Below are 22,130 nucleotides of genomic sequence, written 5' to 3'. Positions count from 1 at the left end.
TCCCAGTTGCTTGCTAATTTCTTTATTCAGTGATCCTCTTGCATTCATGTGTCCATCAATGTAGGCATTGTCTGTGCCAAGTTTGATAGGATGCCCATTAATACTGTGGTCCCTTCAAACATGGCATCTGTAGATATGATCTCAGAAAATCTATCAGACCATTCAGACCTGTTGAAAGCAGTGATCCACTTTTGACTTAGCTTCGGCCTGCTGGGTAACCTTGGGTCAGTTATTTCATGTCTTTTTTTCTTTTTGGGGAATAATGTTTTGTTCTCATTTGTCATGTGACTTTAGGACTACAGATTAAAAACAGTAGATTGTATTATTTTGAGGCACTGGTCTTTTTTGCAGTAAAGCTCACAGGGCTTAATTTCCATGTACAGTTCATTTTGTTCCATTATGATTTATGACTAACAATGTAGTACATGTACATTCAAGAGCATATCGATATAACATCTAGTTAGATACAAAAGATGCCAACAGTTGGTTCATAAATGTGCCTGGAAGTTGGTAACAGATACCGGAAAATCTGTTTGGCATGCAGAATCTCTTTGATAACTTCACTAGCTTTCATTCTTTAAATCAGCATATTAGATCTGCAACTATCACTTAACAGTCTGGAAACTCAAACCTACATGCCTCTTCAAGCCTAACCTACATACAGGTTGTTGTGAGAATAAGATGGAGGGGTGGAGAATATGCATCTGGACTATGAACACACGTGAAGCTCCCTTCTACTGAATCAGAACATTGGTCAAATCATGCTCATATTGTCTACTCAGGCTGGAAGCAGCTCTTCCGGGTCTCAGGCCGAGGACTTTCCCAGCATCTACAGCTTTATCCTTTTTAATTGGAGATGCTGTGGATTGAACCTGGGACCTTCTGCAGATGCTTTCCCACTGAGCCACAGCCTCCCACCAGCCACAGTCCCTCCCTAATATAGGCCACTTTGGGTCTGCATTGGAGAGAAAAGCAAGATATAAATGAAATAAATAAATTAGTAAAAAAATACCTATTTGAGTGAAATGGTTTAAGATCCCATGTTCCTTTCCACACGTGATCTGACAGCCCTATTAACTATCCAGATCAGAGTGTGGCTGTGTTTTAACTACTCCAAATATTATCTCTCTACATATAGATTTCTTGCCAAGATTAGCTATGCAGGACAATAAAAGTGGGCCAAACCTTGTCCCCCTGTGCTTATGAGGCTAAATATTTCAGTGTTAAAAGATTAGTTCCAGAACTATGATATCAGTGTATATAAATGAACCTTACATACGAAGGAAGCTTATGAAGTTCCAAAGGAAAGGAAGTTGTGAGGCAGAGTTCTTATCACTGGGAATTTCAGTTGGAAGGAAAAGAGAGCAATGATAACTAAAGCTGCTGGCAGCCAGAGACAAATACAAATGGGAATGAATTCTGTAAAAGACTTTCTCAGGAATTCAGTCCAGCAAAATGAGTCATCAAAAAGAGGCAAGTCTTTGTGGGCAATCCAAAACTGACCAAGAATTGACATGGAAACCTAAGGATGATCTCTCCAAACTCCACCACCTTAGCACAGAGTGGCCTGTCATGCTAATCGGTTGATCATCAGGGTCCATTGCAGGCAAATTCCTGGTTGGGACTTGCCAAACTTATGGAATTACAGCTGATCTCCAGCAATCAATTCACTTGGAGAAAATAGCATCTTCAGAAGTTAGAAGGAGAGGTTACAATCTCATTTGTTATAAGGGATGGAGCTGACATCAGTGTTACTTTGTTGGGCTGGGCCATGAGTGCCATAAAATATAATGTCAAGTATGACACAGACAAACCATATTTATTTTAACTGAAAATACAAACAAAAGCAATTGATTCCTGGAAGTGAAAACAATTGATTTACTGGAGAATCCACAAAAAAACCCATTAAATATATTTAATCATATACAAGACTAGGTTTTTTTGTGATTGGTCTGTAAACGTGAGTAAAGCCCATTCAGAAAGCTATTACCAGGGATATTTGGATGTGCAAATCCATATCACCTAAATACTGTCTCCATGGCATTCCTTCCTGCCACAATAGAAATGGAATGCCTTTTTTATACTAATGAGCCATAGAGGACTTGTCAAAACAAAAACTGTTCCTCAAAATTGATCCAACTGTGTTTGAACCAAGGGAGATTATCATATGCATATTTAGTAACCGCCATAATGTCAAAGTAGGCAATCATACAATTACTGTCACCTTTGTGAAATGTTGACCTTTAAGGACCAGTCAAAGAAGTATTGAATATAAAATTCAAATAGCTAGCATTTGGCGCCCAGCAGTTAGTTCCATGAAGACCCATCAAAACAAAGCATATGCTTCTCTTTAACTTGATGTTTCAAGACAACTTGTGATCAGATCACTTTTGTTGTGGATGATATACTTATACCATACTCTAAGATCTATATAATTCCTCATAAAGTTTTCCAAGTTGTACTCCAAGTGTTAATGAGAGTGCTGTTCCAAGGCATTGAATAGCCTTCAGTCATATCGATAAAATTGCAAGATGTTGTTCTGCTTAGTCATTTTTTCATGGATATTAGAGTTCTTTAAAAGATGTGAAGTTTTCCTGCCTGTAAGTGTTGTCCTGTCCATTTGCATCTGAAGAAGTGGTTCTGTATGTGGAGTCAATTGCTTTGTGTTGTAGTTAATAAAATATTGGAGTGAGCCAAGAAGAGAACTCAGCATTCGACAACCCACTTGTTTCCTCTCTGCTATGAAGCTTACTGGTAGACTTGGACAATTCACAATCACTCAGCCTAACCTGTAGACCAATACAGGCGAGATCAGTGTCAGGATCATTGCTTTTTAAAATTCCATTATCAATGTGTGGGGAAAAAAATCAGATGGTTCACATCTCAAGGTGAAAAGAGGTAGCTCTTCTCCCCCATGTTTTTCTGATGTGGAATAGCCCTGGAGAGCTTAAATTACCTTTCTGTTTCTCTACTGTGGGCTGTTTTAAATCAGGAAAAGTGTGCATTATGTTCCCAGTTCTCACTGGACCGCACACACATCAGATAACGGAATTTCAGAAAGTACTGGAACACATGCATAAGGAACTCCTAGTATCTCATCTGGTTTGACCCTACATCACAGAAGTGTTGGAAGGAAACAAATGGGAGAGAAAACAATGCTTCTCTGAGATTCTTGAAAAAGGGGAAGAAAAGAAATTTATGAACCTTTTGTAATGTGTTGAGCAATCATGCAATTAAGAAGCCGCTGTATACCAGTGAAGATACGTCAAGCTGGGTAGCAGAGCTTGTGTAGTATTCTGCAGTCACTGGTCCTATTTATCAGTTATACAACATCTCTAATTTTCTTGGGTTTTATACCCTTTATTGAGTTTACCCCCATGGCAATGCTTTGGAGTAGGAAAATATTACATCTGTGTTAGAATGTTTTCAGGCATGTTATTTTGCAGGTAATGAGTGCTTTATGTCATAGTAGTTTTTTGCAGCATGTAGTTAATCATGATAACTGCTGCTAATTTAGATGGATTAACAGTACCAAAATAGATTGTGCTAAAATGATGATACTAGCTCTTAAAATGGCCCCAGAGCTCAGTGAAATGGCAGATACATGTTTATTATTTATTTATTGGACTTATAGCCCGCCGCTCCCGCAAGGCTCGTGGCGGGTTACATATCATAAAAACACATAAAACCCCTAGTACAATAAAATCCTCATAAAATAACAGCCCAATCAAGCAACCCACCCGATCCAAGTGGCAACGAGAAATACAACTTGACCCAACCAAGGGGAAGGAATAGCGACCGCCAGTGTATCCCTGGTGTGGGGGGTCCCAATCTACCATCTAGGCTCCAGCCTCAACCAAAGACCTGGCGGAAGAGCTCCGTCTTGCAGGCCCTGCGGAAAGCTGGTAAATCCCCCAGGGCCCTTAGTTCTTCCGGGAGCTCATTCCACTAGGTAGGGGCCAGGACTGAAAAGACCCTGGCCCTGGTTATGTCCAGACACGCCTCCCTGATCCTGCCTGATCCTTCCCCTTTGGGGAAAAGTACACATTTTAGCTTGCAACCCAGGCTAACCAACATGTGTAAAACACTGGGGGCCATTCCGCACCGGGATCCATGTAGCAAATTGTTTGCTGAACAAAAAATCGCCATTTTAAATAGTGGAATTCGGCATAACGCATACCTGCCTTTGTAGTGGAATCCAGTTGTGTTTCTATCGTTTCCCACAGGGTTCCGGTCTCTGCAAAAATCGCTAGCCAGGAAACGCTATTGCTAAGCTGTGTCCTGCCCCTGGCCATCAAGCAGCCAATGGGTGGCCATTATCATGCTCCCAAACAGCCCCTTTCCCTTTAAGGAAGGGATTCGTTGCAACGGAGAGACCCATCCAGCTAGCAGGTGGTATTTGAGCTGCCGTTTCATCGTTGCCACGCTCCCCCTAAGTGAAAAAAAAAATCCTCCCCCCCTCACGGGCGCGATTTTCGGCCGAAAACAGTGTGAAAAATAAAGTGAAAATAAACCAGCAAACGGGCCTCTGCGATGCTTGTGCTTGGTGACTTTAAACAGAGGGGCTGCAGCCAGGGAAGCCTCGCTGGGTAAACGAAGGCTCGCTGGTGCGTTGATCTCCACTCGCTCGGAGAAAAAAAAATGGCGATCGCTTCGCCGGAAGATCAGAGGAGAGAGCCAGGGGGAGGGATTTTGCAGAAACCGCAACAATGGTAATGCACAGAACTTTCCCGCTAGTGTTGCAGATTGGTTGCAGGAGTGTAGCGCTTTCCGGAGGGTGAATCCACTTTTTGGGATTTCCCTGAAAGCGCAACAACGAAGCGCTTTTTGCAGATCGGTTTCAGGAGTGTTGCAGATTGTCAACGACGTTATGCATAATGGCAAAACTGTAGCGATTTCAATTAGTAACCATTATGCTATTTTGGACGAATGCGGAACGGCCCTGGTAATAAGCCACTGCAGTAATAAGTACACTTTTCTTGAGATACTTCCTTTATTTTCTTTCTGATTTTGCAACTTAAAATGGGCTTGTTTATCTTAAGTTATTATTTCATTTATTTGAAGGATTTACATCTTATGCTCTTAGCTTGTCACCTGAAATCTAGCATCAGAAATCCAAAGCAACAGCTTTCTTGTCTTTTGAACCTCACTAACTCCCACATTTTGCAATCCTAAATCTCACCTTTAGGTGTGGGGTTTATTTAGTACAATCTCTCTAGTTTGATCTATCTGAATGTTATAAAATTGAAAAGGAAGGCAAGTGATCCAGTTCTTTATTTTCCCAAACCTGTAGATATGTTAACTGCTATAAAACAACAAGCTGATCTTAGATAAATATATACACCCTATATACACACATACATCCTCTTTATGACTCCTGCTGGAGCCCATAGTTGTATGTGTCTGTGTTTTTAATGAATAGAAAAAAATATCGTTGAAAAGTTCATCAAGTTTCAGCTCCTGCTCACTGAGTGATAGATAGCTTTAATTACATTGAATTACTCAGCATCTCCCCAGAACTCCCCAAAGTCATTAAAAATAGATTTTCTGTTTGAACTCCTCTCACCACGACAGGTCTCTGAGGCAGCGTGCCACTGACGGGATGCCCCATGGGTTGGCTCCTAGTCTGAGAGGTCAACCACTTGTTTTGGTAGCAATCAAAAATGTGGGGAATAGGAGGATGAGAGAGGCATCCAGCATTTCCCCCCTCCTTCCTTATTTAATTATTTCCAGGACCGTATTGTTCAGAGTACTTATTTTATGACTCTGGTGGCTATTCAGGGAAAGAACTGGTTCTAAATGGAGGGGTTTGAGGAAAGTCCCCATGGGTTTAAAAACAGAGCTGATCAGGCAATCAAGGAAAACAGTAATGAGTCTTTATCATTTAATTACTGGATAGGAGGTTCTGTAATTAGGTAGTGGAAAAAGTGATCCCCAAAGCTGCTATGTCAACTAAACAAACAAAAATGTTGCTGTACATTGAGATTCCTGTAGGAAAGAAGGAGGGGATATCAGGTAAATGCTTGCATTTTCGTGCATGTTGTGAATGAGAATTAGGATTGATTTTGAAATGACTAAAATGAAAACAGTGTAAATGATATGTAAACCTCTGGTACATATTGCTTGGGAAATATGTAGTTAGTCCTTTAATGTGCATTAATTACATTGTTTTTTAAAGGAATTAAAGTATAATTACAAGAAATACCCTATGGGGTATTTATGAAGTTTATTTATTCAGGTGCTGGTCTGAAGGTCTGGGTTTTCTTCCATTTGGAGACCCAGTATATTGCCTCACAGGCCCACTTACATTTCTCTCATTTTTTCCCCCCTGGCTTCCATTTCTGGTTTCATTCATATGTTGTTTGGTATATATAGAGCAGTCTAGCTACACTGGAATGTACCAGTGGAAATTGAGGACCATTCTACACCCAATAAATCTAGTGAAATATTCACCTTGTGCAGATGCCTTATTTTTGGCATTTTGAATGACATCAACGACATCCAGTGTGCAAGCAGAAAACCGGTAGCTACATCCTCCATTTTAAAGTGCTAGCTGGGGAATTGCATGAAGTGGATTCCCCCAACTAAAAAGTGCCAGCTAGAGGAGAGCAACCAGCAAGCCACCTGCTAAGGAAATGTGTGGAGCCGAAAAAGTGATATCTCCACCCCCAATTCCTGCCCTCATACCTCCCTCCCTCTCCCTTCTCCCAGCGACTTCTTTTTTAAAGCAAACTGCCTGGAGCAACAAATAGGTGTTAAATTGCGCAGGCAAAGCAAAAAAAAAAATTCCCCCAGTTGAAACACAAAGCATGCCTTTCTAAAGTTCCCCCCCCCAAAAAAAATTGGGAATGAGGTTAATTTTAAAAAGATTCAAGGCCCGTGATTCCATAAGGGGTGGCATTATAAAAAGCAAAATAGGCATTTCAATGGAGAAGTTTTATTTAAAAAAAATAGCTGCCATCATGGGCCCTTTAAAATATGGAGAAAGGTGATTGGCTGCCTGGCTTGATTGATAGGTGGAGGATGTCACATGTAAAGCATATTGCTCTCTTCTGCCATTTCAAAAGTCATGCGGAGTGCTAAGAAACATGACAAAGTGTCAGACGAAAGTGAGAGAGCCAGAAGATGAGGAATGGTTGGAGGCGTGTTATTTTGTAGCATTATGCCATTTTGCTGGTATAACGCTATTTTTTTCAATGTGCAGAAGCCCCCCCCCCCATGTTATCAGGAAGGACTGCTGATGAACCAAATTAGATAGGATGCTAGGTAAGTATTGTAAGGGATGGCTCTTCAGGGTTTAGACGGTGAACTCAGAATTGCACTCCTACCCGAGCTGAGGCAAAAAATGTGATATGTTCAACTTTACATTATTTGAAAGAACGGTATGCTTGAGAGACAGACATCACTATATCACTTCAAATTATTAACTACAGTTTGGCAATGACTGCTGAGTGGGGAGGAGACTAGGCTTGGTGTACAGTCATGTTGCATCTATCTTTCGGGTGTGTGAATTTATGTGAATTTATGAAACAGCAACAGTCAACAAAGAAATTCTGTGGAAGGTCAAAGTTTAAGTACTACTGGTGCAATAGTATAGTATGATTCAAACTGCTCCAATGTGAAAATGTTCCGCCTTACTCTTAACCTGTTTCTGCCAGATCATTGTTGATAGTTGCCTGTCTAGCTACCCTACTAACTCCTTTCCCCCCATCTTTCTATTTCCAGTAAAGAAATACGAGCAGCATGTTACTTATAACATGGAATATTTTATCATTAAGATTCTTCACTTCCAAGGTAGAGGGCTATCCGTTAATGTCACTTGATTCTGTTGCAGCTAGAGATGTACCCTGTCTTTGCATGTATTACTTATGACCCAACTATATATGACTAGATTCTCTTTGTGCTTGAACTCCTGCCCTTTGTACCCCTAGCTTTTGGCTGTGTGGTTTTCACAGATTCCTGTCAGTCTTTTATCCATATATGGTAGAAAAGTAACAGATCTTTAGGGAGGACCAGGTAGCAGTGGGTATACTAATGTGAAGTCCATCAAAGCATACAAGAGAAACTTTTCTGTTCTCTTGTCAGTAATCTGTCTTTACATCCAAATTCATTTGATTGTCAGGATTGCAAGCAACTTTGTATTTGAAAAATTCTCTTTAGGGGTACCATTAGAGAGAGTGGTTGTAGAGGGATGTTTTGTGGACAGTTATTACTTTGCTTTCAATTCTGAATTTGGTTGTTATTATCTTTATAATCGAATCAGTCACATTTACATGCACATACAAAATCACCAATTATTGCCATTTTTTTTAGAGAACAGCAGCTAGTTACTTTGAATAGACATCTTGATTCTTGGCCACTTAACAAGTTATTGTATCAGCAGAAGCCCAAAAGTGTCATTCTGAGCAGTTTTACTGTTCTAAGTTCAATGAACTCAATGGATGTAAAAGGCTGTAAATTTGCTTTAGGATGGCACTATATATTTCCTGCATTGTGTGTGTGTGTAATCACCCAAATTGTCTAATTGTTATGTGTATAGAGCCCAATTAAAACAATGACCTGTGCATGACCTATAGTTCGATAAGCACTTGTCCATTGATTGTATGGTAACAAGCAAGAGCAAAGAAAACATAGCCTAAAGAGTCAAGAACAACATTCTGTGTTGAGGTATTGCTCTCTGCATTGAATGAGATGAAACCATAAGTACTGGCAGGTGACGATTTCATAATCACTGACTTTCAAATTATGGCAGAGAAGAGTTGTCACTGTGCAATATTGAAAACCAAGCAATTAAACAGTTTTTGATACAGCAATTTGAAAATGATTCATTTTTTGTCACATGCTCCTTATGCCTCAGTCATCTTCTGCTCACTCATGACACCTGGAATCAAAGCAAATACATTAAACTATGAGTTATAGTTCTGAAACTATATTCTTCATTCTACAGTGAATATTAAGTAAGACCCGTCTAGCTTGGTACCTTTAAATTGTCAATATATACTTATGATATACTTATGTATGAAAATATATGTGATAGTTGACTGTGGAGTGGAACAAATCTGCAATGATTTTTTATTATGTATATATCTGTTTTATGAAAAAAAGAAAGAAAATATGGCCAATCATGTATGTGTATATAGTACTAGAATTATGTGTCACAAATGTCATAATTTTCTAAATGGGCAAGAGTCCAAAGTTTTCTATTTAGAAACATAATACCTTCCCCTTCAAGACCCTGCAAAATATTTCGATATGAGTTCACACAGGATATTATGCATCCACAGAATTAAGATGCAGAACTAGATTAGTAAATGTTGCAACATATTTAGATCACAGCTCATCTTGTTGGGGAAAAGATTTAATCTACGCCTTTCCCATATTCACTATACAAAAATCCTTAAAGCCTATAAGCCATGTAAATCAGCCCTTAAACTGGATCTTGGAACACTTCAAACATTTTAATGTTCTAGAAACTTATGGAGAAATGGATAGAAGCAAGCTAAATGTAGTCTGTTTCAATCATTGCTTTACTCCTTTTTATCGGGAAGCATAATTTCACAATCCTGCCGCAACTTGTTGCCGGGTATGCCTTACCTGGTTGTTGTTCTTTTGAATGTAAATACAGATCGTATGTTAATGAATTATGCTAATCACCACATTTTTCATTTCAACCAGCTTGGATCCTTCCTCATCAGCCTGATTCCATTGCCTTAAGATAGCAATAATCCATATAATTCCTACTACAATCAGCCTTGAATTTTGAACCATTCTTTACTTTTCTCTCCCTGATGAGGCATTTTATAGAAGCTTTTTAATCTCATTATGATAACTAAAATAGTCAAGATAGGGCTCCCAACTTCCAGGTAATGGCTGGAGATCCCCTGCTATTATAACTGATCTCCTGGTGATATAGTTCACCTGGAGCAAATGGCAACTTTGGAATGTGGACTCTCTGACATTACATTCTTGCTGAGATCCCTCCCCTCCCTAAACCCTGCTCTATTCAGGCTCCACCCTCCAAAACTCTAGGTATTTCCCAACCTAGACATCTTCCACATGACGGATTAGGCTGTGAACACCACTTGTTAGTGTGCAGGGCTAATTCCCACTTTTGCATGTAATCAGGCCAAGTCCAGGGCAGTCCCAGGCCTGGCCCAACTCAGGCCCTCAGTTGCCCCCAGCAAGGAAATGTTTTTTGCCCCCAGATTCATCGGTGTGTATGTCAAGGCTGGGCCCAAGCAGGCATTGCTCCCACCTTCCCCACCAAGTATCACTTCCATAATCTACCTTCGCAGCCTTATTATTTTTTTTAATGTCCGATCATGTTACAATGCAATTCCAAAGTAAAAAAAATATTAAAACTAATTTACTCCCACACATTCAGGAAACTCTTCCAGGACGGTCAAGAAACCCCAGGGTTTCACGAAACCCTGGTTAAGAAAGCCTGGGTTAGTTACTGTTTCTTTGCCTAGCAGGTAGACTCAGGTGAGTAGTTCTGTTGGTCTGAGGCAGCTATTATATTTTCTGTTGTGTTATTATTATTAGGTTTTAAGCTCCCTTGGGGCAGGAACCTCCTACTTTTTCGTGCACTGGAAGACAACACATGAATAAATAACTCATGCCCCAGCATTCCTTGCAGGAAATCTATAACCTCTGCAGGCAAAGGGGAGGCAGGGTACAGTAGATGAGCGATTGGGATGTGAGTATCCTGCATAGTGCAGGGGGTTGGACTAGATGACCCATGAGGTCCCTTCCAACTCTATGATTCTAAAGTAACGAAATAGCAAAAACACACACACACACCACCACCACCATGTTTGGTCAGCACCTTCCCTTCTTTCTATTTTTTTCTTGATCTAAGTGAGATTGGGGACAGTTTGCATGTGTGTTTGGGGGGAGCGTTATGGCATGATTAAAGAGCCTATTTTTTATCCCCTTGTTTGTATTGTTTTTTGTTGCCAATCATGATAATTTTTTTTAAGAAAATTATTTTGGACTTGGAAGGGATTGCTCAAATGGAGCTGGGAGTTGATTGGGGAGTTCTTGCCACGTGACAGTGTTTGCAGAGTAAAATAAACAGCTGGAAGTTTTGACTTCCTGACACTCAACTATCCCACATGTACACAAATCCTTGGGGCAAATGGGAGAAAGCAGGCCAGAATCTACCTGTGCAGTCATTTACAAAGTTTATAACCCCCATACCTGGTATTACATTTTATGGCACGCATGTCCTGGCCAAACAAAATTGCATTTATGTCAGATCTGGCCCTCATACCAAGTGACCTTGTTACCTCTGATTTAAGATGTCTTTGTTAATCTTCTTGTATCTTCTTTGTATCTTCAAAAGTATGAATTTTTTAAACACAATGTAAGAGATGGTCCTTAGACTTCTGTAAGCTTAAACAAGCTACGCTGGATGCATGAAGCTTACCAACACCAAATACATAAACTGCAGCAAGGGAATCAGGCAGTGTTTTGCTAGCTGATTAAATCAGTTCCTGGCTGTGTTCCTTTTGGGAATAGCTTGCCTAGCTCCATCCACAGCTACAACCTCTCACTTCAAGTGGCTTTGTCCAGCAGGCATGTGTATCTCACGTTCTCCCAGAAAGGTTTGCAGGATCTAATTTATTGTGCTTTGAGATCCTTGATGAAAGGCGTGACAGGACTGCCAAGTGTTTCATCATGTTAAAAAAGCGAAGTTGTAAAGCTTCCATTGGCCTCTGGCAGGCATTTCATGTGACAGAATCAGATACATACTTTTCTACTCTCTGAAGAGGGGGGGGGGGGTGGAAGAACCTCACCTCTTACACAGTGTCCCATGACAATTGTCTTAATTAAAACACTGCTGGATGTCAGTGAGCCCTGTGTTGCTCACTGACAGGAATGCCAAGAGTGAGATTGAACAGTGCTTTGGGTGTCAACTGTTTAGTGCATCAGAGAGGAAGGGTAGCTTGATTCATGAAACTGCTCTTCTTCCTGCTTTCACACAGTATCCGATAGTCTCCCAGAGTGAGGGCAGTAAGGTTTTATGCAGGGCCAATTGTGCTTTCTTCAACGGTAGTTCCTGTGTGCCCACTTCCAGACAAGTGTTTCAGTTTGCTTCCTTTGCAGTCTCTCCATTTTCATGTCAGAGGCATATTTGCAGAAACAGGTGTCTAATGCAAGAGTTCTGGTTGAGAAGACTTGTAAGGAGGTGGGGTCAAATTCCAGATTAGAAATGGGATTATGTTCTGTGTTTCTGATTGTTTCCACTCTTTTGAAATTCTCATTTCAAGCCCTACCTCTCTTACCACTCCACCTGATTTTTAATTCATCCAATCAACACAACATTCCTTTCAAAGCATAATAACCAGATTCCCCAGGGAAGAGGGGTGAGGTAGAGAAACTCCCAGGCAGGATAGAGGATTGCATATAATTATTGAAATCACTGGAAATTATTGAAATCACTGGAAATCACATAGAATTATATGTAGTTTATTGTTTTGAGAATTATATTCAAAGGCATGTTGATTTGGGAAGACAGGATATAATAGTGATAGTAGCTAACTGTTGTGTCCGATAGATTCTAAGTATTGTGCACTGAACTCACAAGTTATAGCTGGCTCCAGTGGTGATGATGATGACGATAATGGTGATGATGATAAAATTAGTGTTGCATCAGTCTATTGGTTCTGGACATCTGAGCTAGGCTCCATTTAGTATCAAAACAGTATGCTAGGAATTTGTCAACTTATGGATGAGATGTTCCCAGAGGCCTCCACCTGGAACACTGAAATCACACGTATACACTTTTAGCACTCAGAGGTATGTGAAATGACAGTCAAATATATCTGATAGTGCTTTGTGTTTGTGTTGTTGCTGTCTATTCCAGCACAAAAACATAAGCCCCTGTTGGATCAGACCAGTGGTCCATCTGGTCCAGTATCCTGTCTCTCACAATAGCCAACCAGCTCCTTTGGAGGTCCAACAACAGGGCATAAAGACCTTCCCATAATGTTGTATCCTGGTACTGGAATTCAGAGGTTTGCTACCTCTGAATATAAGGTTCCCTTTAGCTGCCATGGGTAGCTGATAGACCTATCCTCCATAAATCTGTGTAATTCCCTTTTGAAGGCATCCATGCCTATGTCCATCATTGCATTATTTTGCTGTGAATTCCATGTTTAAATCACTCCCTGTGTATAGAAGTATTTTATCTGTCTTGAACTGCATTCAATGCTCTGGAATTCAAGTATTTTGAGATAATAAGAAAAATTTCCGGTCAATTCTCTCCATCCCATGCATAATTTTATAATTCTCTATCATGACCCTCCTTGGTCATTATTTTCTAAACTGACAAGTCCCAGACACTTCAGCATAAAACTATGACTGCAAACTTAAATGAACTCCGGGGAATGGTAGAGGACAGGAAGGCCTGGAGGATCATTGTCTATAGGGTCGCGATGGGTCGGACACGACTTCGCACCTAACAACAACAAAATGACTATCTTTAAAAAGAAAAACAAATTATTTATATCTTACAAAACTTTATGATGTCCAGTTGCTTTAAAACATCCCAGACATATCAGGACTAACACACGTGCCATTGTCCTTTTGCTGTTTTTTTATGTTCCTTTTGGCATGGGAATGGCTCCATAGTCAATTTTGGGTCCAAATGTAGAAAAATTGTGGAGGATGGTGTAATTTTTTCACTTCTGTTTTTTTTAGCTGGCTGGTCATTTCTTCCTTTGTGTTACAGGTCCTGCAGTTCATGTCTTACTTGTTCTTGTGGCTGGTTTCCCTGGGGACTGGCTTCTCTGCTTGTGCCACTGTACTGCTTGGCTCCTGGACAGTTTCCTTTTGGAAAACTACCCTGGGTGATTTTCTGATTAGCTTCCAGCTCTTGATCAGTTGCTTGAACTAGATTCAACATGATTTCCATGTTCTAGCTTCTCTCTATGTATCACAAGAAAAGATAGCAGATCTGTAATGAAAGAATGACTCGGGTAAAAATTGGGGTGAATCCATTCAGCATTAGATTCTTGATGTGAAATTTGATATAACCTATATGTGCTGATCCATCAGAACAGTTTAAAGTTGCCAACCCCAGGTTTGGTAAATATATGGAGATTTTGGGGGTGGAGACTAAGAAGGTTGAGGTTTGGGGAGGCAAGTAACTTAAATGGGGTATAATGCTATAGAGTCCATCTTCCAAAGCGGTCATTGTATCCAGATGAACAGATCCCTATCACCTGAAGATCATTTGTAACCTGTTAGATCCCCAGCCACTACCTGGAGATTGGCAAGTCAGCACAATTGCTATATTTCATATTGTTACACCTGTACAAGATAAAGCAGGTCACAACAACAAAAGCAGTGCAAAAACCACTTTAAATTAAAGCAACCATCAGGAAGAAAAACTTTAAAGTGTAAGGTACCCACAAAACAGTCATCTTGTGGAGCTGAACTATAAGACAAAACAACCAGTTTTGTAGCTCAAAGTGGCAGTGAGACTTCAGAAGAGATTTTAGTCATTTAAATGCTTGAGGCAAAATGAAAGGAAATTACATAGCAAGAATTATATTGTCTTTAAAGATGATAGCAGGTATCAAAGCATGGTGTGTCTAGAGAAGAGAACAGTTCTGGTGGACACTTAGAACTGAAATCTTTGCTGGAAGAGTTTCACAATGTTATGTAAAGTAAGTTTGTGCCATTTGTTGTTATCTTGTGGCATCATTTCTTTTTACATTTTTTTCTGCAAATATTAGTTGAGATCTTTCTTATCCTTGTATATTGGATTTCAGCACCTCAGCTAATGATTAGGGACCTGCCTTCTGCCTCTAGTACCCACCCACCTTTCTTTCTTTCTTTCTTTCTTTCTTTCTTTCTTTCTTTCTTTCTTTCTTTCTTTCTTTCTTTCTTTCTTTCTTTCTTTCTTTCTTTCTTTCTTTCTTTCTCTCCCTCCCGCTCTCCCTCCCTCCCTCCCGCTCTCCCTCCCTGCCTCATGTCAAACCAACATTTTAGCCATCATCTCCTGATCAGTGGGTGTTTTGCACAGCTGCCAAATATAAAACCAGAGCATTGTTTCACTCAGAGATCTACATCACTTTCAGTTTAACTCAAGAATATGATCAAGTCTCTTTTATGATTGCTACACCTGCTTGCTTGTTCCACAGGGGGAACTGAGCTGCTTCTGACTTTAGACCCTTTTGGTTTAACTAACTTCCCCTCTAAAAAAATCTGTTCAGTAGGGCCCAGGAAACAAGAAAAAAAGTGCCCTTATTGGTTTCAAATGTAGAGAGGAACTGAGTTCTCACTGTATCAACAGTATTTGGCGTGAAAGTGGCCTTTGTTCCAAGACACACTGATGCCTTTCAGCCTCTGATTCTCCAGCTGCTGGGAGCTGGGCAGTGTTTGGAGGGACAGAGCTAATGTAATGCAGACAGTTGTTTTAATTCTCAGCCAGTTGCCGACATCACTCACAAGGGCCAGAAAAACCGAGGGAGGAAAAATAGAGTCTGGGTTCTTTTCTTTAGTTAGCTCTCTGCACAAGAGCTACATTTGGATGGCAAGGGTAAAAGAGAGTCCATTGGTGAGGGTAACGGATACAGCCGCCTGTGCTTGAGCTTCGGAGAAGTGAACTGGAGTAGGAATCAGGAATTTCTTCTCAGATCTACTGGAGCATGAAGCTTTTGGGAGAACACAAAACCTTATTTTTCTGTTCACTTTCATCTTCTCCCTGGGGCTTCCTATTCAGTGCTTTTTGCCTTCTTCCCTATTTCTTCGTATTATGGCTGTACATATAGTGCCAGGAGGAAGGGGCAGAAAAAGACTTACTGTTGTTTTAAAATATCTGTAACTTATTCATTCTCCCCTTGAAGACTTTCTTTCCCCCTGCTTGAATTCCAGACATGTCAACAAGCATGCAAAATTGCAATCAAGACAACTGTCCTCTACACATACTTAACAGTTTAGTCCCCAATCCAGCTCTGACAAAGTATTTGCATTTTAACAAGTCTGCAAAGGGGGCCTACTTCTGTTGAACTCAAAGAAAAGCTTTAAGAATAAGAACTGTGAGATGATTGCAATTATGGAAAGAAGGTGTCTGAAATGCAGAGTGCCAGCAGGATGGAATATAAGCAAGGAAGACATGACAATAATCCCTTTTCACAATCAAGGTTTTTTTTTTTTTTGCAGAACTGTTCTATATTTCTCATCATTTATTACACAGGTTTGTTACCATAAAGGTAGCCCATAATGGAAGGGTGCCTCACACAGACACCTTCACGCACAAAAGCCCATATTGAACTGTGAGTAGAGTGGTACTGTCATGAACTGTGGGCTGGTCTGGCTGACCAGAAGAGATCCCCTCAAAGAGAACTGCTCCATAGACATATGATGCAAAAAAAGTCAGTCTTTATTGAAGGGTTCCATAGGGCAGCGGTCCTCAACCCCTGGTCCGGGGACCAGGACCGGTCCATGGATCACTCAGTACCAGGCTGTGGCTCCTCCTCGTCTTCCTCCCTGGCTGCTGCCTCGAGGGCTGCCCTGCCACTCTGCCGCCGGCTTGCCTTTGGTGTTCTCCAGTGGCTGCCATGGCTGGGGCTCCCCCTCAGTGTGGCACTGTGCAAATGCTACTGGTAGTGCCCCCCAGTGGGCAGCGGGAAGTCAGGGGCGCCGGCCAGAAAGCAAGTGGAGCAGGGGCTCAGATGGTAGCGGCAATGTCCCTCGGCAAAAGACTACCCCCCCCAGGCCTCAGTAAAATTGTCAAGTGTTGACCGGTCCCCGGTGATAAAAAGGTTGGGGACCACTGCCATAGGGTAAAGCTGGACAAAGCACGGATTTATTTACTGGACATATTTGTATACCTCCTTCCTTGTACTGTTGATCATTTCTTCTGGTGTTTTTGTAGGGGATGAAAAGCAACACAGTTATTTCCCCCCTATAACTAATATGTGTAGATGGGATATCATACAAATGGTAATACAAAATACATCTGTTGATTCATGCTTTGACTATAGTATGACTCTGGCATACTTTCTTGGTGTGAAAGGCACCACTGAGATCATATCTTTTTTCCTCAATGCCTTCAGCATCTAATCTGCCTTACGGTTGAAATCCTCATCCAAAGGACACACAAGTTGACTAAATATACTATAGTCATACTCTATGTGAAGTCATAATTGGTGTTCTTGACCCAGTGAACAAAAAATAAAAAAGACCTGTAAGTACAAGATGCATTCCTGATCCACTTCTTGCCAGTATCAATTCTTAGAATGTGACTTGCCTGTAAATAAGGAGTGTGCTTTTTCTCAAGGCCACATATAATAAAGAATCATCTCCTGACATAACCGTGTCCCCAGTCTTTCTTACAATGGGAGATTTGAGGGAACAACTTTTTGATCCGGAGTTGTGCCAGGAGAAGTGCTGCCTGAGGCATTAGTAGACAAGTTTCCTTGCCCAAGCCAGGAATTGATCCTTGACGTGTTCAACTTAGACGACTGGGCCATCTGTCAGCATTGGCTATGCCCTGTTCTCTAGCAGTATTAAGCTGCTGCACAGTTACAGGAAGTACCAGCAGGCCGTGCCAGTGAGATGTCTGAATCTTTACCATATGGTGTACATGTTCTCTTTGTGTTTCTGCTATTAGATAATGAGTAATTATTTCTGTTTTATTGAGAGAGGTGTTCATATATTCTATAAGCAGACTCAATGAAAGAGAAGTCCAGAGGGACATTCAAACCTAACAATAATTATTCCAGCATAAGACACAAAACACAGAAATGAACAGATATCAAATGAACACATGTTTTAGTTCAGTATGTGGCAATGGCCTTGAACACCAGCTATCCATAATATCTATTTATTCCACTTAGACTTCTGTCATAATTGGAAATTCCTTTGCTAATACTCCTCACCCCCTTCCTAGGAGATGGGGAGTGACAAGGTGAGGTGGCTATAAGGCAACAATATGGCATCAGTTCTAGGAAAATCCAGCAGTGACATCATGCATGTGTAGGAATTGGCCATATTTCTGGCAGTTCTTAGAGGTTACTGATGTCACATCCTGGTTTTCTCAGGAGTGATATGCTGTTGGCTCATGGCCAATTTTTTCTCCCACCTCTACTCAGAATAGGAGAATGAAACACCATGTGTACGCAGGGATCCCTGACTCCCAATAAACATACAAATACATAACAGTTCCTGCTACATGGTTCTCCTTGAATCTGATCTGCTATTAGGTGTCTAACATGACAGGTAATCATAGGCACAGGTAGTAATGTGGCTGCCTTGTAAAACACTGTATTTTCCACATCATAAACCAGTACAGGAGATGGGAAATGAATATGCACTGCACCCCAGTATTCCCTTACCCACTTCCACACAGCTAGGATATTTTTGGTCTTCCCACTGAGATTTATGCAGCTTTGTATGTGAAACTCCACAAACTTTAACATGGTACCATAGCTCAAATATGAGTTAATAGGTGCCATGTACATTGAAGAGATAATGTACCACTCCCCATTCTATGGTAAGGTAAAGGTAAAGGTATCCCCTGTGCAAGCACCGAGTCATGTCTGACCCTTGGGGTGACGCCCTCTAGCGTTTTCTTGGCAGACTCAATACGGGGTGGTTTGCCAGTGCCTTCCCCAGTCATTACCGTTTACCCCCCAGCAAGCTGGGTACTCATTTTACCGACCTCGGAAGGATGGAAGGCTGAGTCAACCTTGAGCCGGCTGCTGGGATTGAACTCCCAGCCTCATGGGCAAAGCTGTCAGACGGCTGCCTTACCACTCTGCGCCACAAGAGGCTCTCATTCTATGATACCTTAATATTTATGTTTGTGCAATAACAGTTCATATATAGAGAAAACTTCTCAGCGGAATGGTTTTCTTGTTTGTTGGTCTTTCAGCATCAAACTTGAATGATAGGATGATGACCCCCCCCCACACACACACACAGACGCACGCACAAATCTTACTATACGTAAGAGCTGGCATGGTCTTATAAATATTCTGATGTGGGTTTAGTAGACCTGGACTCCAGTTTTGTTTTTGACACCAAGTTATATAATCTTGGGCAAATCATGTTCTTGTAGTTTCAGTCCCTAACTGCAAAATCGAAGCAATACTGACTTATGTCACAGGGTTATTGAACTGAACACACTGTCAGGATGCTATTTTCTTGCCATGATTTATATTAACTTATTATTTAGCTTGTTAGCCATGCTGGAGTCTGTTAGTTTATCTAGCCTGTTTGTCATGTTTTATTGCCTCAATCTCTTGTCAGCTCTTCCTACATTCACACCTGTCCCCCCCTTGATCCTCTCACCTCTCCTCCATCTATCTCCAGCTTGGTGTAGTGGTTAGGATTGCAGACTGCTAATCTAGAGAGCCGGGTGTTATTCCGCACTCCCCCACATGCAGCCAGCTGGGTGACCTTGGGCTCGGCACAGCACTGATAAAGCTGTTCTGACTGAGCAGTAATATCAGAGCTCTCTCAGACTCACCTACATCACAGGGTGTCTGTTGTGGGGAGAGGAAATGGAAGGCGGTTGTAAGCCATTTTAAGACTCCTTCAGATAGAGAAAAGTGGCATATAAGACCGAACTCTTCTTCTTCTCCCCTCTGGACTAGCCTTGGGATCTCCCTATCTGGTTGTCGTGGCTGTTCTTGGGTGGGGGAGGACATGGTGAAGGGTTATATGCTATGCCTCCTTGTCTTTTCCTCAGTTTTGACAAAGTACTGTTGAGAGGGCTTGCTTGCTCTGAATAAATGAAATCTTTTGCATCAAGTCAAAGGTTTGCTTTTCTGAATAACTGAAGATCCTCATACACTGCAGCTGGAGGTGAGGAATCCTGCATGTGTATTGAAACAAACAGAAAATAACCTGCCAGACATGCCCAAACAGCCCCTAGCAACAACAAAAAATATCTCTTTTGTGACCAGCAAGCTGAACCTGAGCCAAATTGACAGGTTCTCAACTGTCTATGAAGTAAAGATGGGTTACACCAAAACCTGAAACCAACCAACATAGTTTTATTGCTTCTCTTAAGAAGCATCTCAAAACATGGGGGCAAATTTACATATTTCCAACTGCAACCAGAAATTTTATCTTAAACTGATGTCCTTTTTTGCTTTGCATTTGCTATCTGCTAAAGTTTAAAAGATGTTATTAAACTAGCATGTCATTAACAGCCAATATTCTGCATTCCAGCAAAGATAGTTTATTCCTTTGCATTTTCTCTGATGTCTATCGGGTAAATGTGTTCAGACAGAGAGTCCTACTGTAAGGTTCTGAAGACTGACAGTACTTACTGAATTGACTGAGGAAAATAAGGAATGGAAAATGGAGGCTGCTCAGAATAATCTGTTGTTTTGAGAAAATTAACAAGCTGATTTGTAGTTCTCTGAGGACTGCATTCAACCAGGACAATTCAGCAGTACCTTTTGGGAGGAAATAGTTGTCCAAACAATTTTTAATTGATAAAATAAAAGGTCACCTCCCTCAAGATAGGTGGTATGATCTGAATTATTTAAATAATTCATTAGAATTAGCTCCTTTGCTAGCGTGTGAATACATAAGTCACTTTGGGCTGCTGTAACACCGGATTCCTGTTAGTCACAATGAACAAATTGGAAGCCAGCCTTGGTAATGTGCTCTTCCTGGAGCAATTTTCCTTTCCTGCCTTAACTGTGGCTCAATAAAATATTGGCATTACAATTGGCGGCTGTTTGTTGAGCAAGACCTGGAGAACTGGGGGGTGGAGCCTGAGGAGGGCAGCATTTAGGGAACGAAGGGACTTCAGTGGGGTATAATATCATAGAGTCCATCTGGCTATTTTTTCCAGGTGAATTGATCTCTATCAACTGGAGATCACTTGTAATCCCTTGAGATCTCTAGCCACCACCCAGAAGTTGGCAACCTTTGTTGGCATCCATTTTAACAAGGTTTGTCGTTCAGCAGGGCTTTCTTTTTAACAGGAGCTGAAGCCATCCATGATTTGCATTTAGATTCACATGCTTGAAAAAAGAAAAACTCACATTTACCTGCAGCTATCAGAAACTCCATTACAGTTACGAGATGGGGTATTCTTTTCAGTATCCACCTCCCCAATGCTGCTTCCTAATTTGACAGCCATAATTGTAAACCACCTTGAAACTAATAAATGATTTAAATAAATAAATGGAGAACCAATGTAGTGCATTCAAATTTTACTTCCACCACCTTATTGCAGTGAGGAGAGTGGAAGGAAAGTAACAAACTGTTCACACACACAAATACATGCATACATATATAAGAATGCTGAGAGTTTTAATTAAACCTTTGTCACTCATTTACTTCAGGAAGTTCAGTTGTGTATGGCTTATTTTCTTGAGTTACATTGGCAAGCAAGATGAGTGAAATTGCATTGAATGAGTGTTTGCTGTGTTCCCTTTTTTCTCTAGGTGTCCCAGGTTTCCGTTGAGTCCTGTGAACAGTACACAACGTGCGGAGAATGTTTGAGCTCAGGAGACCCTCACTGCGGTTGGTGTGTTCTGCACCATACGTGAGTCCAGAATTAACTGCTGGCAATTATTATGTTAAAACCAACTCGAACACCCTTAATCCATTTCATATATAGCATAGTGATTACCTAATTAAGACAGTCATAGTACTTTAGAATCATGCCATACCTAGAGGAAGTATTTAGCCTTGTACCATAAATACAATCAGATGTCTAGGGAAGATTTTGTAACAGAGGGTTTAATCTGAATATTGAACATGGCATCACTTGATGTTTAACTTATAGAAACTGAATCTAGTGTATATAGGTCTTTTAGTCACTTGAATAATACTTGTCTTGCATTTCTCCCCCTTTCTTTTCTTTTTTCCCCTTTGCTGCCATTCACATCCCTGCAGTTTTATTGTTGTCAAGGAGACTATAGTGATATGACTAGAATCTGGCTAACTAAATTGTGAGAAAAACCTAATTTTAATACGTTATTCTGTGCAAAAAACAAAACAAAACCCAAACCCCATTTCAGATGACATAGATATATGGTTTTAACATCAACTGAATATATTTCATTAGACATTTGATTATGTCAGATTCCAGAAAAAGCCCCAATCCCCCTTTAAATCTACTTACCTTGGTCTGAGATTGTCAC

General features: G+C 40.8%; 1 protein-coding gene across 4 annotated transcripts in view; it reads left to right on the top strand.

Moving 5' to 3' along the window:
- Window positions 1-22,130, top strand: part of PLXNA2 (plexin A2) — a 479,995-nt gene that overhangs the window by 259,647 nt on the left and 198,218 nt on the right. For all 4 annotated transcript variants that reach the window (XM_077334859.1, XM_077334857.1, XM_077334858.1 and 1 more), the window contains one exon: window positions 21,429-21,529. In XM_077334859.1, the coding sequence (XP_077190974.1) occupies window positions 21,429-21,529 (101 nt within the window). The remainder of the gene's footprint in view (window positions 1-21,428; window positions 21,530-22,130) is intronic.

This window comes from Paroedura picta, chromosome 4, assembly GCF_049243985.1.
Source record: "Paroedura picta isolate Pp20150507F chromosome 4, Ppicta_v3.0, whole genome shotgun sequence".
Classification (NCBI taxonomy): Eukaryota; Metazoa; Chordata; class Lepidosauria; order Squamata; family Gekkonidae; genus Paroedura; species Paroedura picta.
This window is presented reverse-complemented; position numbering and strand designations above follow the sequence as displayed.